Genomic DNA, 15,678 nt, shown 5'->3' on the forward strand with positions numbered 1-15,678 from the left:
AACTCGATTTACCGCTAATTAAGAGAGCCATTGCTGAACAAAAATTTATGGTTAATTATATAGCGATGCAACTAGTATAAAACTTAGTTCTATTTGTATAAATAAATTTGTATAAATTCAAATAATTTTATATTTATTAATTTTTTATAACGTTATTTTTATTTTTATAATGAGAATATCTTAAATATTTAAATAGACAGAAGGAAAACATATTTCTAAAACCAAATATGTTTCTTGAATCCTTATATAAATATAATCATTAATATGTATAATATATATATATATATATATATATATATAAATAGCTTTTGTACGTATCTTCCAACGTGATACACATGGTTTCCCGGCAGGCCAGAACCCTGTTAGAAAACATTTAGGAATAAGAATATTACGAACGCTAGCTGTTTACATTTTGATGATGACATGATCATATATAGCGCGCGTCCTATAAATAGGATCAAACCTTAGTTCCTTGCACCAACTGCAAACTTGGTAAATTCAAGAAACAATATCTTTGATCGATCTCTTGCTGATATTACTCATTAATTCTCCATGGCATTGCCGATTAGCAACTCGAAACCCTTTAGCCTGACCTCTTTATCCAGTTCCAACAAGCAGTTCTGGAACATTGCCCAAGATCACGCATTGGCTTCTTCCTCCTTGCAATATGCAGACAACTATAGAAATAAAGATGATAATACAGTAATTAGTACTTCTGTTTAACATTTTTCTGTTTATAATTTAGAACCTTATGTTTTTTCCAATTTCTAAACGTCATTCTCTTCATTTGCAGAGTTCTTTTGGTGTCCAACATGCAAAGAAACTGGAAGTATGCAGGAACGTACTGAGGAATGTTGTAGCAGAAGTAGAGGAACATCCCTGTGAAGGTTTAAGTATGATTGATGCAGTACAACGCCTGAACATCGATTACCACTTCCAGGAAGAGATTGAAGCAATTTTACGGAGGCAATATGTAAGATACATTACTCATGGTGAGTACGGTCATCGTGATGAGCTTCACGTGGTTGCACTGCGCTTTCGACTATTGAGACAACAAGGTTACTATGTGGCTCCCGGTAAGTATGCATGCTTTATTGAATCCGATCGAGCTCTGATCACAGTTTTATGGGTTTCTTTTGTATATATAAGAATGGAAGACGTGTGGTGATCATGCATATATTTTTTGGCCCAGATGTATTTAACAAATTCAAGGACGAGGAGGGGAAGTTTAACAAAGAACTGAGTGAAGACATTGAAGGACTGATGGCTTTATATGAAGCTTCACAGCTGAATATAGAAGGCGAAGATGTACTTGATGAAGCTGGAAAAGTTTGTGAGCAGCTTCTGAATGCATGGGAGAAAGATCGTGATAACATCAATCATGCCAGAGTTGTTGGAAATACTTTGGGACATCCTTATCACAAAAGCTTGGCAAGCTTCACGGCCAAAGAGTTTTTTGATAATTCCCAAGCAGGTTCAAGTGGATGGTTGAATGATTTACTACAACTAGCAAAAATGGATTTCAATATGACCCAATCTATGCACCAAAAGGAAATTGCTCAAATTTCGAAGTAGGTTTTATATATAAAACTTGACTATATATATATATATGATCTGCGTGTTCAGACGTTATTATACCATTACATATATTAATGTAATAGCCTCCCTTTAATGTTAAGCTTTGCATCTTAGATGGTGGGGAGATCTTGGTTTGGCTAAGGAGCTAAAGTTTGCAAGGAACCAACCATTAAAATGGTACATTTGTTCCATGGTCTGTCTCGTAGATCCAGACTTGTCGGACGAAAGGGTTGAGCTCACAAAACCCATTTCTCTTATCTACATCATAGACGACATTTTCGATGTGCATGGGACACTTGAGGAGCTCACTCTTTTTACAGAAGCCATCAACAAGTATGCATCTGTTTCTCAGAAGGGTTGTCTTCATCTTGTACATTGTCATCTTCAGTTACAATTATTTGTGTGACACATTAGATTCTTTTATCAACCACTTAAATGACAATCATCACTTAAAATGTACCATATAAAAAGTGTGACTGAGAATGATAAAATAAAAAATGAAGAACATTACTTTTTACAAAACTAATGTTCCCTTTCCTTGTAACCATTATTCATTGCATAATGAATTGTTGCACACAGATGGGATTTTGGCGCCCTTGATCAGTTACCCGAATACATGAAGATATGTTTCAAGGCTCTCTATGATATCACCGAGGAAGTTAGCCGAAAGATATATCAAAAGCATGGTTCGAACCCACTAGACTCTCTAAGAAAAACGGTAAATGTCCATGAATCATGACAATACTTGCTAATTCCCACATGTTCCTTCTCTACACTCGCAAAATCTCGGTGAAAATGATAAAAATGACAACTCTATATATAATCTTGCAGTGGGCGAGTTTGTGCAATGCTTTTCTAGTTGAGGCACAATGGTTTGCTTTAGGGCAATCACCAAAGTCGAAAGACTATTTGGAGAATGCAATTGTAAGCTCAGGAGTACACGTGGTGTTAGTTCACACTTTCTTTCTTTTGGGTCAACGAATAACTGAGGAAGCTGAAGATCTTGTTGAGAATATGCCAGGCATTATATCTTCTCCAGCCATGATTCTTCGGCTTTGGGATGACCTTGGAAGTGCCATGGTACATTTGTTTATTACATGAATTTCACCCTTTTGAATATTCACGTTTTGGTTTAAAATTTAAGCCAACATATCATCCGCATCATATAGAAAACCCTTGATCATATTTAGTAAGATATATAGCCATGGAGAATACTATTTATGATCTACCTAATCATCATAAAATAAACCGATTTGGTGAGGTTTTCGGGTAATAAACATCTTTTAGACTGATTGTAACAAACGGATGAGGTATGTTTTTATACACACATATATATATATATGTATGTATATATATATATATTTATGTATGGGAAATATTCTAGCCACAAAAAATTATATAAAAGTAATCCCACAAACGAACATGGCTTAATGTGGTCCATTCTATTGTAAAGTTACTTTCATTGTAAAGCAAATCTAGCAAATCGTATGAAACCACATCAGTTTGTAAGATAGTTTTTGTGTAATTCTTTTGTAGAATTACAAATCTAATAAACTAACACTCTTTATGTTTACATATATATATATATACACACCCATAAATCGGCTATTAGTTACTTAGAATGAAGGAATATTATGCAGGGGATGGGGTATTGTCGGTAACCTCGTTACTAGCAAGTGGTGCATGTAGGGATCTATTGGTTCCAATTCCTTTATCTCTTTCTCTCTCAAAGGTCAATGCGTAAAATTGGTGGCTAGTGGTTGTGATATCTATGCCCATGGTTTTTAAGCAATAGAAATCAAGCTTTATTACCGAGATTAGTGAAGGAAAAATAAAAATGGGAAAAAAATAATTATATTTGTATACAACTTGCATGTGCATGATACACGTATTGAAAAAGATAGACTTGTGCATTACAGTACTCATCCTTAGCATTTGTTTTGAAATACGAATAAATAAAACTTGTATTACATATATATACACACACATATATCCATATTTATATTATCACTGTGGCTAACGATGTTGTCTGATATTTGATTGAGCACAAGATGAATGCCGAGATATTAAGTTTCCAAAGTAAGATGAATTCTTGTTATGCATGTAACTCAAGTCTAGAGTAATTTCATCAAACATATGGTTCATGCAATTGTAGGATGAGAGTCAAGATGGCCATGATGGATCATACATAGAGTACTACATGAAGGAACACCAAGATTGTTCAATCAAAGAGGCACGAGAGAAAGTTGTGAATATGATTTCAGACGCATGGAAACGCCTAAACAAAGAGTGTCTCTCTCCAAATCCATTTCCGACATCATTCACTAAGGCATCTCTTAATATTGCAAGAATGGTTCCGTTGCTGTATAATTATGATGAAAATCATGGCCTTCCAAACTTGGAGGAGCATGTGAAATCAATGTTTTAAGATAGTGTGTCTATGTAGGGCAGCCTTTCGAAAATCCAAGCTCGATCTTGTTCATAATGTATACGGCTGCATTAGTGCAAGATTATGTGGACCGCCATCCTCTGAAAATAAATAGTGCTTTATATATATATATATATATGAGCTTGATACTAAAAAATAAATGAAGACTTTCTTCTAATAGCTTTTTCCGAGTTAATCGAGTACTTCGAATACTTTCTGGGGCGCAAAGCCAACCTAGGGAGGAAATTTTATCTATGATACACTTTTAACCTCTCTATACACAACAAAAGACTCTCCATAAGAAAAAGGTTGTCTTTCTAACTTTAGAAGGACTTGAATGCACTTTATTTTGTACTTTGTGAACTAAAAATGTATTCTATATATGTAGTGTCCACTTAAGGGATTCTTGAGAAGTTATGCAAACTATGTAAAGATCAATAGTGGAATAAATTGTAATTAATGCTATCTTATAATATGCCATGAGATGACAGGTTATTTTGAGTCCTTAGGAATTTTTTGTTCAATTTTCAGGTTGCTCCCTCTCTAAGCTAATTGTGTTGTAATAAGCATTTTGGGTCAAATGTTGAGCAAAGCTCAAAGTCCATTGATGGACTTCATTTAACCAAAATTTGAAGCCCATTGGGTAAATATATATTTTATTTACTCCATCTCTTTATTGTATAAAGTCATACAATCTTTTTGCAAGTGGTTTGGGATAACAAGGTGTACCTAGACTCTGAATTAGCCACAAGTTCAGTAAATAGCTCAAGCTACACATGTTTAATTAGTAATTCACACCAGATGAAATACTAGGCAATCATCACCTTCAGTCTTTTAGGATCATATTTCTTAATCCTAGGACCTTTGCAGGATTCTTTATCATTTCCAAGATTTCTTTATCTAACGGGAGAGAGATGATGGGAGTATGGCCTTAGGCAAGCAGCTTAGTCACCTTGCCTTTGTGCCGCCCCTAATAATATCCAAGGTGTAAAATAGTCCAAGGACTACATAACAACATAACAATGATTTGAAAATAATTCTTTGTTATTATAAGGTATAGCATGCCAAGTATTTCACCACAAAGCATATCACAATGTAAAATAGCCTCCATGTGCCTCTTTTGTTTTATCCATTCTTTTACTTAACTAAATTCTTTTACTTAAACAAAGACACTAATTTTTTTATGTAACAAAAGAGTGGGATTAAATCCTACTTCCTACGAATTCACGTGATGAGTTGGACAAAAATGTTCCTCTACAATTTCCATGTTGGACTAAAATGCCCTTACTACATATATTGATCCGACCAAGATGTTTGTGGCACCCATGGCCTCATTAACGTGCCCGATGAGGGTCTACGGTGCCAGGGATGCCAGTTGGTTGGCAACAGCACACTCACTACCTAGAAAAAGCGTGTGTTCATAAGAGAAGCACACACTAGGCGTATTAAATCATAGTGGAATATGTAAGGGGGTTATGTAACGTCCGTCCTTGTGGTGGGTCCTTTAGAAAATGATTTTATGAAAATAGACGGGAATTATGGCTCATTTTCAAATTTCTTTTCTTTTCATGTCAGGATACAAAAGACTTCATGTTTATAAATAAAACGTGTTTCTTAATTTAAAAGGTTACAACAGAAAATATTAAATTTTATAACTAAAATCTCTGGTACAAAAGAGCATGTCTAGGCTTTCGTGCTTTTCCCCTTGGGTTATGTTTGTCCTGATGCGTCATGCTCATCTTGTCCTTGGGAGGGCACATATAAAAACTAAAATGAGTTGATGACTCGTAAGCATTACTTCATATAGTTAAAATATAATAACATATATTTTCAGTCATGCATTCATCACTCTATACATATTATACATAGACATTCAATTCATTTTAAAACATTGCGAGGTGGAGTTTTTCTTTAAAAAGAGTTTTCTTTTGTAAAATAGTCCTCCACACCTCGCTGCCTTCATTTCTTAAAGGGTTTTATCATGCATACACCTTTTCTTACATACATACATTATTTCTTATTACTTTCTTTGGACATTGCACACTGTTACGCCCAATGTGTTGGGAATCCATTTCCATTAGGATGCAGCACTGGGTACACTACCAATACTATTTATCCAACATTACAATCTGCCCAGTCTAGTCCATCGGTACGCTTATCTGCTCATTCATGTGGTTGTTACGTATCTTCATACATTAAACATTCAGTCATTTCATTCATTTAAGTCATTTCCATCATTTTCAATTCTTTCAATCCTTTCTTTCAGTTCATTCTTTCAATTTATTCATAAAAGTCATTTAAAAAGCATGGACTTAAACGTCATCTTTCATGGCATCACTTAAAACATCAATTCATTTAAAGCATCATCTTTCATGGGGACATTTTAAAACATTTTCTTCGCGTCGTTTAAAGCTTTGGGATGAGGCCTCGCATTTTATTTTGTGAAAATACATACAATACTTACCACGTATATCATCCATTCACATGCATACACTTACATACTTTGGGTGCGTAAAAAGGGGCTGCCAAGGAGGATCGTTACATACTTATACTTGAAAACTTATACTTAGCGTTCTTTCTTAAAGCATCTTTTGTGTCATTTCATAAAGCATCATAAAGGAAAAGCATTTTATTTTTATTTTCTTATCTTTTAGAACACTCTAGAAGAGTATGAACATATTACTTACCTGGACTTCATGCCATACTCATTCCATGCAGTCTATTCATGTGCATGTCAGATGGCAACTTAAATGCGTACACATAACCTCACATCATTCTCTATCTATTGCATAAGAAACTATGCTAGAAATAGAACTACGCTTCAACTGGAACACTCTTCGTCCATCCCTGTGTTCTTACGTGCCATTTATTATGCTAAAACCTTCGGACTCTTATTTTTTAAAGTGAACCATCGTGATTCATCTTAGGTTTAGGACACTAAGACTTTCGTCTTACTCTTCTATTAACCACATTCCGTTGCATGACTCAGACAAGCTAAGTCATACATCCTAATCCTAGACAACTTACCTACTATTACCTTCATGTATCCTAGTGACTCACTCAAAAATGAGTAGCACTAAGGCTATCCCAAGTGCAGGAGGATGTCGTGTAATACTTAGGAATAAATTCGTAGATCCTCTCCTCAGGGAAAGTTTACTTAAAAATCAAACTCGTTGAAAAATGTGAAAACTTCACAAAGAGAAAATAAAATGATGGTATGTGCAAAGGATGGGAGAGGACACTAGTCTTGGACTAGATTCATATTTTTGGATTTTGATTGTCGAACTGGAATGTAAAGGACTAATAGATTAAACTCAGAATTTCATAAAACTAAATTAAGAATTAAACTAAATTAGAAAGTAATTGACAAAACATGCACTGAAAATTGAAAAGCCCCAAAATCAATGTTTTAGGATTCATCATTGTATTCAAATCACAAATTCTCAAATTAAATCACAGTAATTGTAATCACTATTAAAATGAAAGTTTAACGAAATGATAAAAATAAATAACGTAAATTAAATGAATAACAAATAAATTACTCAAACGTCTAAATCAAAATTCTCCAAAATAATTCAGAAACTTAAAACTGAAATGAAATGGCAAGTAGGAAATTGAAAAGATTAAGCCAATTGAATGGAGATGAAGATTCGAAGTGGTGGAGGAGGCCGAGTTGCAGTAGCAATTGGACCCCTCAAGGAGTTCTTCAATCTGCTACAATGTGAGTGAATGATCTAGTGAAAATTGCGTAGCTGCGTGAATGATCGCTTGTATGAATCATCTTCTTTGAATCTGAATGAAAATCAATCGAAAATAATGAATTCTAAGTGTTTCTCTACTCAAAACTGAGTTTTCCAGCCCAAGCCTCCGCCACAAGATGTAAAAAATCATTTATATACTCTGACGGCGGAATAAACCTTAATCTGTAAAATACGATATTCACCCAAGCGGAGTGTAAAGCGAACATCGAGCGTTCGAATCTGCCTAAATTCGCTCGAGCGGAGGGTCGAGCGAACATCGAGCGTTCCACTCTGCCTGATTTCGCTCGAGCGGTCAAATGTCTCCGCTCGAGCGATCTCCTTTCCCGCACACCCGTTCGAGCTCACTGTCGAGCGACAGCCGAGTGTTTGAATCTGCCTGAATTCGCTCGAGCGGCCAAATGCCTCTGCTCAAGCGATATGTACCATAATCCATAGTAATCAACAGTTGATAAAATTAAAGCAGAAATTCATGCTTTTAATCAATTAAAATTACAACTTTGACTTATTCATTTTTCCATATAAAACCAATGATAAAGTAATGAAAGAATTAATATATATTGGTTCCAAAAGCATTAAAAATGCAATAATTCAGCTCAATCACACCCCCCAACTAGCATTTTGCTAATCCTTGAGCAAAATAGTGAAAATTAATTGAGATGAATATTGCATAAAGATCGAAATTCAAACAAAAACAATCAAACACAATTCCGAATTCTCACAAAAGTGACACGTTACTACTCAACCCCCAAGGGTTATACCTACTAAGACTATCTCAACAATCTTTCACATAGAATTAAGGCAAATGTCTCAGAACTCAAATGTGTGTGTGGAGCTAGACCGGTTGTGTGTTCCTCATTACTAGCCATGATTTGCCATAGGATTTTTCAACCTTAAGATTAATCATTGCTAATTCTAACTACCTCAAAGCCCAAGAGACTAGCAGTTTTCATGTCAACTCTATTTTTAAAGGTTGGACACTCAACTCCCAAAGTTTTGGATAACTGTTTCTAACCCTTTTTACTTAGAAAAGTTCACTAAGTCGCCTTTATTCATTTTCTTTCTTTTTTTTTTCTCTTATTTTTGTTTTTTTTTTCCTTCTTTTCTTTTCATTCTAATCTTTTCAAATCCTTTTCATTTTCTTTTCTTTTTTCTTATTTTTTTCTTTTTGGCATGGCTCGGTAGTCCTGCAGTTTACTTCTCTAATGTTAAATCAATGAATGGTAAATAAGGAACACTACAAGCGTAAGTATGTGCAAAATGTTTTTCAAAATTTGCCTTTCGTTCTACAAATTTTTTATCAAGTTTCATCTCAATAAGCATAACATCCCGATGTTTCAAACCACATATCAACAAAATATGATGCATCAAAAATCATGCCCTATGTTTAAGCTTGAAAATAAATCTTCACAAATGATCCCGCTCAACTACTCCACCAAGATGCTCAAATTTCACAAATCTTATTTTATTTTATTTTATTATTATTATTTTTTTAAACTGTGCACACATGCTACCCCCCAACTAGTGAGAGGCATAGTCCTCAATGAGTCGAACAAAAGAAAACAAAGTGCATAGAAAAAAAAAGAAAAAAAAAAGCAAAACAAACAAAAAAATGACATATAAAATCAAAGCAAAAGAACAATTAAAAACAAAGCAAGTAAAGAAAACTGTAAAGAAGGAGAAGCAAATCAAAACACTTCCCTGGGGTCTTGCATAAGCAAGATCTCTTCATGTGGGTCAAAAACCTTCAGAAATGACTTTAGACGTTGTCCATTGACAGTGAAGCTATTACCATTCTTTGGATTGATAATGTCTACTGCACCATGAGGATGAATGGTCTTTACAATGTACGGTCCACTCCATCGGGATTTCAACTTTCCAGGAAAAATGTGCAAGCGAGAGTTGTAAAGAAGAACTTCCTGGCCAAGTGTGAAATGCTTTGGATGAATTTTCTGATCATGCAGAATTTTCATACGTTCCTTTGCAAGCTGAGCGTTGTCATAAGCATTCCGACGAGTTTCATCCAATTCATTGATTTGCAATTTTCTCAACCCTGAAGCTTCATCAAGTGACATGTTAACATGTTTTATGGCCCAAAGAGCTCGATGCTGAATATCAACAGGTAAATGACAAGCTTTACCATAAACTATTCGATAAGGAGACATCCCTAGATTTGTTTTAAAAGCTGTCCTATAAGCCCACAAAGCATCAAGAAGTTTAACCGACCAAAAGAAACACAGCTAAAAGAATATATGTGTTTCCAAAAGAAACTGGAAAATGTCCCATGAAATCTATTCCCCAACAATCAAAAATTTCTAAAGTCAGAATAGGGGAAAGAGGCATCATGTCTCTTTTGCTAATGGATCCTAATTTTTTACAAGACTCACAAGCCTTGCAAAAATTATAAGCATCTTTAAACATGGAAGGCTAGTAAAAACCGCTTTGCAAAATTTTTGAAACTGTTTTCTTTGCTGAAAAATGACCACCACATGCACCCATATGAGAAAATCTCAAAATCGAAGAAAACTCATCATTAGGAATGCATCTTCGAATCAATTGATCTGAACAATATTTAAAAAGATATGGATCATCAAAATAAAAGTGTCGTACCTCAGAGAGAAACCGGCGCTTATCTTGGGTGGACCATTCAGAAGGCATTCACTTAGTCACCAGATAATTGCCTATGTCAGCATACCAGGGAGCTCTATCAACCACAAATAGCTGCTCATCCGGGAAACTATCATCAAGAGGAAGACTGATATTTGAAGAAGGAGATGATGACAATCTAGAGAGGTGGTCAGCTACTACGTTTTCAACTCCTTTCTTATCCTTAATGTTGATGTTGAACTCTTGAAATAATAGAATCTAGTGAATCAAGCGTGGTTTTGCATCTTTCTTAGCCAACAAATACTTAAGAGCAGAGTGGTCAGTGAAAATAGTAACAGGAGAACCAAGAATATAAGTCCGAAATTTATCAAGTGCAAAAACCACTGCAAGCAATTTTTTTCAGTAGTGGTATAATTTTTCTAGGCATCATTCAAGGTTCTACTAGCATAATAAATCACAAATGGCCTATTATCCACCCGCTGCCCCAAAATAGCTCCTAAGGCATAGTCACTAGCATCTGTCATAATCTCAAATGGAAGGTCCCACTGCGGAGGTTGCACAATAGGTGCAGTGGTAAGCGATTTCTTAAGGGTATCAAAAGATTTTTGGCACTCATCAGTCCAAACAAATTCAATATCATTTTGTAAAAGAGTGCACAAAGGTTTTGCAATAGAACTAAACCCTTGAATAAACCGCCTATAAAAGCCAGCATGACCAAGAAAAGAACGAATATCCCTAACCGTCCTAGGAACAAGAAGTTTAGATATTAATTCAATCTTTGCCTTGTCGACCTTTATACCCTCAGAAGAAACAATATGTCCCAAGACAATGCCCTAAGTGACCATAAATTGGCATTTCTCCCAATTAAGTAAAAGATTTTTTTCCTCACATCTCTGGAGAATACGTGCCAAATTATGCAAACAACTCTCAAAGGATTTTTCAAAAACAGAGAAATCATCCATGAATATTTCACAAATATCATCAATCATGTCAGAAAAAATACTCATCATGCATCTCTGAAAAGTAGCTGGAGCATTACACAAACCAAAAGGCATTCTAGTAAAAGCAAAAGTGCCAAAAGGACAGGTGAAAGTGGTTTTCTCCTGATCCTAAGGCGCTACAGCAATTTGATAATAACCAGAATAGCCATCCAAGAAACAATAATATGCATTATCAGCCACTCTTTCTAAAATTTAATCCAAAAATGGTAAAGGAAAACGATCCTTCCTACTGGTTGAATTAAGTTTTTTATAATCAATGCACATTCTCCAGCCAGTAACCATTCTAGTTGGAATCAACTCATTTTTAACAACAGTCAATCCAGATTTTTTTGGTACCACTTGAGTTGGACTTACCCACTTACTGTCTGAGATGGGGTAAATGATACCCACTGCGAGTAGTTTAAGCACTTCCTCTTTCACAACTTCTTTCATGGTAGGATTGAGCCTACGTTGAGCATCACGAACTAGTCTAGCATCATCTTCAAGATGGATTCTGTGGGTACATACAGCGGCATCAATGCCTTTGATGTCGGCTATTGTCCAACCAATTGCGCCTCGATGCTTCCTTAATACTTCAACCAACTGAGCTTCATCCTTCTGATTTAGCTTTGAGGAAATCACCACCGGAAAAGTGCCTTCTCCAGGACCAAGAAACACATACTTTAAATCTTGAGGAAGTGGTTTCAGTTCCAACTGAGGAACTTCTTCCTCTGAAGATTTAAGCATGTCTGGTGGTGGTAGAGCTTCAAATTGAGGTTTCCATCTTGCTCCCGCAAATTGTACTTCAAGTGGTAAAGAAGAATCTGTAAAACAATTAAAAAAATCAAAGTCATCTTCATTGATATGATCAATTTTCTCATCAAGTAAAAATTCAGGTGTCTGAAAAATATAATCATCATCAGAGAAGGGAGAAGTTGAGCAAATAAAATCTGTTGGTGTCAAACTCTCCACAGCATTCAAATCACTTGTGTCGTCAAAATGTGCTGGCATCTTGCAAGTGTTGAAAACGTTCAACTCAAGTGCCATGTTCCCAAAGGTAAGCTTCAAAACTCCACTTCTGCAATTGATCAAAGCATTTGATGTAGCTAGAAATGGTCTTCCTAGGATGACAGGAGCTTGGTAAATAGTGGAGACCGGCTGCTGCATGTCAAGAACCACAAAATCTACTGGGTAGTAGAATTTGTCCACCTAGACCAACACGTCCTCTACAATACCCCTCAGTATCTTAATTGATCTGTCAGCCAACTGTAGCATGATGGAGGTCCTTTTCAGCTCACCCAATCCCAACTGCTCATATACTGAGAACGGTAGCAAGTTCACACTACTCCCCAAATCAAGTAAAGCTCTCTCAATGCATGATTCACCAATCATAATAGAAATGTTGGGAGAATTGGGATCTCCAAACTTCTGAGGAGTCTCGCTCAATATCAATGCACTAACTTGCTCCGTTAGGAAAGCTTTCTTCTTCACATTCAGCTTCCTCTTCATTGCGCACAAGTCCTTCAAAAATTTTGCATACGAAGGCACTTGTTGTATGGCATCCAAGAGTGGAATATTGATCTTCACTTGCTTGAAAATCTCTTGAATCTCCGTGTGGTATTTGTTCTTTTGGCCAGCTGCCAATCTCTGAGGATAGGGAACCACAGGTTGGTATCCCTTACTAGTCTCAGCATCTATACTCACAGGCTTCTTCAGCTTTGATCTCACTACCTCTAGTTCTTTCTCAACTTCATCAGTCTCTGTTACATCTTCAGGTGTAGGACCAATTACCTGTGTGTCCATAGGCATCTCTGGTTGGGGAGCTTCATTCCCACTTCTCAAAGTAAGAACTGCCTTCGCTGTCTCCATAACATCCCCTAAGATATTATGCACTTGTTGTTGTTGTTGCCTATATACTTGAGGATTAGGCTGAGCCTGTGCTGGAAATTTCCCTTTCTCTAGGGTGCTCAAGGTCGTGCTCATCTTATTCATAGTGCTTCTCAACTCATTTATCGCCTAAGTGTTCTGATTATTTGTGGTGGCCTGAATTTGCATGAATTGATGAAGTGTATTGGCCATCTGAGCTATACTGTCATCTAGAGTCTTCTTTGCAGATAATGAAGGCTGAGAACTCTGTGCAACTACATGAGGCTGAAATCTAGGAGGAGCTACATAAGGATAGCTCTGAGGATTCTGATATGGTGGATACTGGTGTTGAGGAGCACCCTGATTAAATGGTTGCTGCTGAGGTGGTGGGGACTGACCAGGCTGATCATTTCTCCATGAAAAATTTGGGTGATTCCTCCACCTCGGATTATATGTGTTGGTGAAAGGCTGATTCTGTGCTCTATTAACCCAGTTAGCTGATTGCATCTGCTCAGACCCACTTTCTTGAAATACTGGCATAATCGGGTAGTCTTGGGTCTTATGGTTTGAATCAGCACATATAGAACATGCCTCTACTACTTTCACAGCTTTCACTTTTTCCATTTCCATGGCCTCTAGTCTTCTAGTCAATGCAGCTATTCGGGCTTGAACATCGGTGTCTTCTTTAAGCTCATATCTACCCCCTCCAGAAATAGTCCTCAGTGGTTGTGCTGCTAATGGAACTCGACCAGTACAAGTGTTCCACTGTTGTGCGCTCTCAGCAAGGTAGTAAAAAAATGATAGTGCTTCATCAGGTTGCTTGTTAAAGAACTCCCCATTGCACATTGTCTGAACAAACTGCTTGCATTTTGGAGTGAGACCAGTGTAAAAATAGCTCACTAGCCTCCAAGATTCAAATGTTTTTGCTGAGAGCATGTTGTGGACAAATGTTCACAAATATTTAAATTTTTCCTAATTGGCCTGAAAGGTCTCATCAGGTCTCTGATTAAACTGGCTGATTGCAGAAACTGAGTTCTCTGAAAAGGAAAGAATTTTTGTAAGAATTCACGCTGCATATCAGACCAACTAGAAATAGAATTAGGTCTCAAAGAATTAAACCAAATCTTCGCTTTATCCTTTAAAGAGAAAGGAAATAAACGAAGTCTAATAAATTCATCAGTAATAGCCCTAGTAATAAAAGTAGTGCAAGCCAACTCAAAATCTGTCAAGTGCTGGTAAGGACTCTCAGAATCCATCCCGTGGAAATGAGGTATCACTGACATCATGCCATGCTTAATAGAGAAATTAGATGCATTTTCAGGTAAAACAATGCATGAAGGTGTAATGGTGCGAGTGGGTTGCAAATAATCCTTAAGAGTGCGTGGTGCAGGTGCAGCCATGTTTTCTGATTCAATTTCAATTTCCTCACCTGACTCACTCATAGAAAAGACATAAGAGCTATCTATCTCCAAACTGTGTATACTACTCCCAACATTCGATGTGACTCTAAGCAACCTATTTGAACTGTCTCTCACCCATGACATGAAACATTAGTTTAAAGAGCATAACAAAAATAACGAGTTTAAATTTAAGCTAAAATACTTTCCCCGACAACGGCGCCAAAAACTTGACTCACTTAAAAATGAGTAGCACTAAGGCTATCCCAAGTGCAGGAGGATTTCGTGTAATACTTAGGAATAAATTTCTAGATCGTCTCCTCAGGGAAAGTTTACTTAAAAGTCAAACTCGTTGAAAAAGGTGAAAGCTTCACAAAGAGAAAATAAAATGATGGTATGTCCAAAGGATGGGAGAGGACACTAGTCTTGGACTATAATCATATTTTTGGATTTTGATTGTCGGACTGGAATGTAAAGAACTAATAGATTAAACTCAGAATTTAATAAAACTAAATTAAGAATTAAACTAAATTAGAAAGTAATTCACAAAACATGCACTGAAAATTGAAAAGCCCCAAAATCAATGTTCTAGAGTTCATCATTGTATTCAAATCACAAATTCTCAAATTAAACTACAGTAATTGTAATCACTATTAAAATGAAAGTTTAACGAAATGATAAAAATAAATAACGTAAATTAAATGAATAACAAATAAATTACTCAAACGTCTAAATCAAAATTCTCCAAAATAATTCAGAAACTTAAAACTGAAATGAAATGGGAAGTAGGGAATTGAAAAGATTAAGCCAATTGAATGGAGATGAAGATTCGAAGCGGTGGAGGAGGCCGAGCTGCAGTAGCAATTGGACCCCTCAAGGAGTTTTTCAATCTGCTACAGTGTGAGTGAATGATCCAGTGAAAATTGTGTAGCTGCATGAATGATCATTTGTATGAATCATCTTCTCCGAATATGAATGAAAATCAATCGAAAATAATGAATTCTAAGTGTTTCCCTACTCAAAACCGAGTTTTCCAGCCCAAGCCTCCGCCACAAGATGTAAAA

The 15,678-nt window shown here is 36.1% G+C and overlaps 1 protein-coding gene across 1 annotated transcript; it reads left to right on the top strand.

Moving 5' to 3' along the window:
* Positions 1-498: 498 nt before the first annotated feature.
* On the top strand, positions 499-4,117 carry LOC122277349 ((3S,6E)-nerolidol synthase 1-like). The gene is made up of 7 exons (XM_043087313.1): positions 499-702; positions 794-1,076; positions 1,193-1,571; positions 1,693-1,911; positions 2,158-2,296; positions 2,410-2,658; positions 3,734-4,117. The coding sequence occupies exons 1-7, from the start codon at positions 553-555 to the stop codon at positions 4,004-4,006; spliced, it is 1,692 nt and encodes a 563-aa protein (XP_042943247.1). The 5' UTR covers positions 499-552; the 3' UTR covers positions 4,007-4,117.
* Positions 4,118-15,678: the final 11,561 nt, after the last annotated feature.

Source organism: Carya illinoinensis, chromosome 9 (genome assembly GCF_018687715.1).
Source record: "Carya illinoinensis cultivar Pawnee chromosome 9, C.illinoinensisPawnee_v1, whole genome shotgun sequence".
In the NCBI taxonomy this organism is placed as follows: domain Eukaryota; kingdom Viridiplantae; phylum Streptophyta; class Magnoliopsida; order Fagales; family Juglandaceae; genus Carya; species Carya illinoinensis.

What these genes read in the sequence shown, in the direction of transcription:
- LOC122277349 (XM_043087313.1), top strand. Translation starts at nt 553, where the DNA reads ATGGCATTGCCGATTAGCAACTCGAAACCCTTTAGCCTGACCTCTTTA. An exon ending in GAAATAAAGATGATAATACA is followed by an intron (nt 703 to 793) that starts GTAATTAGTACT and finishes CTTCATTTGCAG; the next exon opens with AGTTCTTTTGGTGTCCAACA. An exon ending in GAAATTGCTCAAATTTCGAA is followed by an intron (nt 1,572 to 1,692) that starts GTAGGTTTTATA and finishes TTTGCATCTTAG; the next exon opens with ATGGTGGGGAGATCTTGGTT.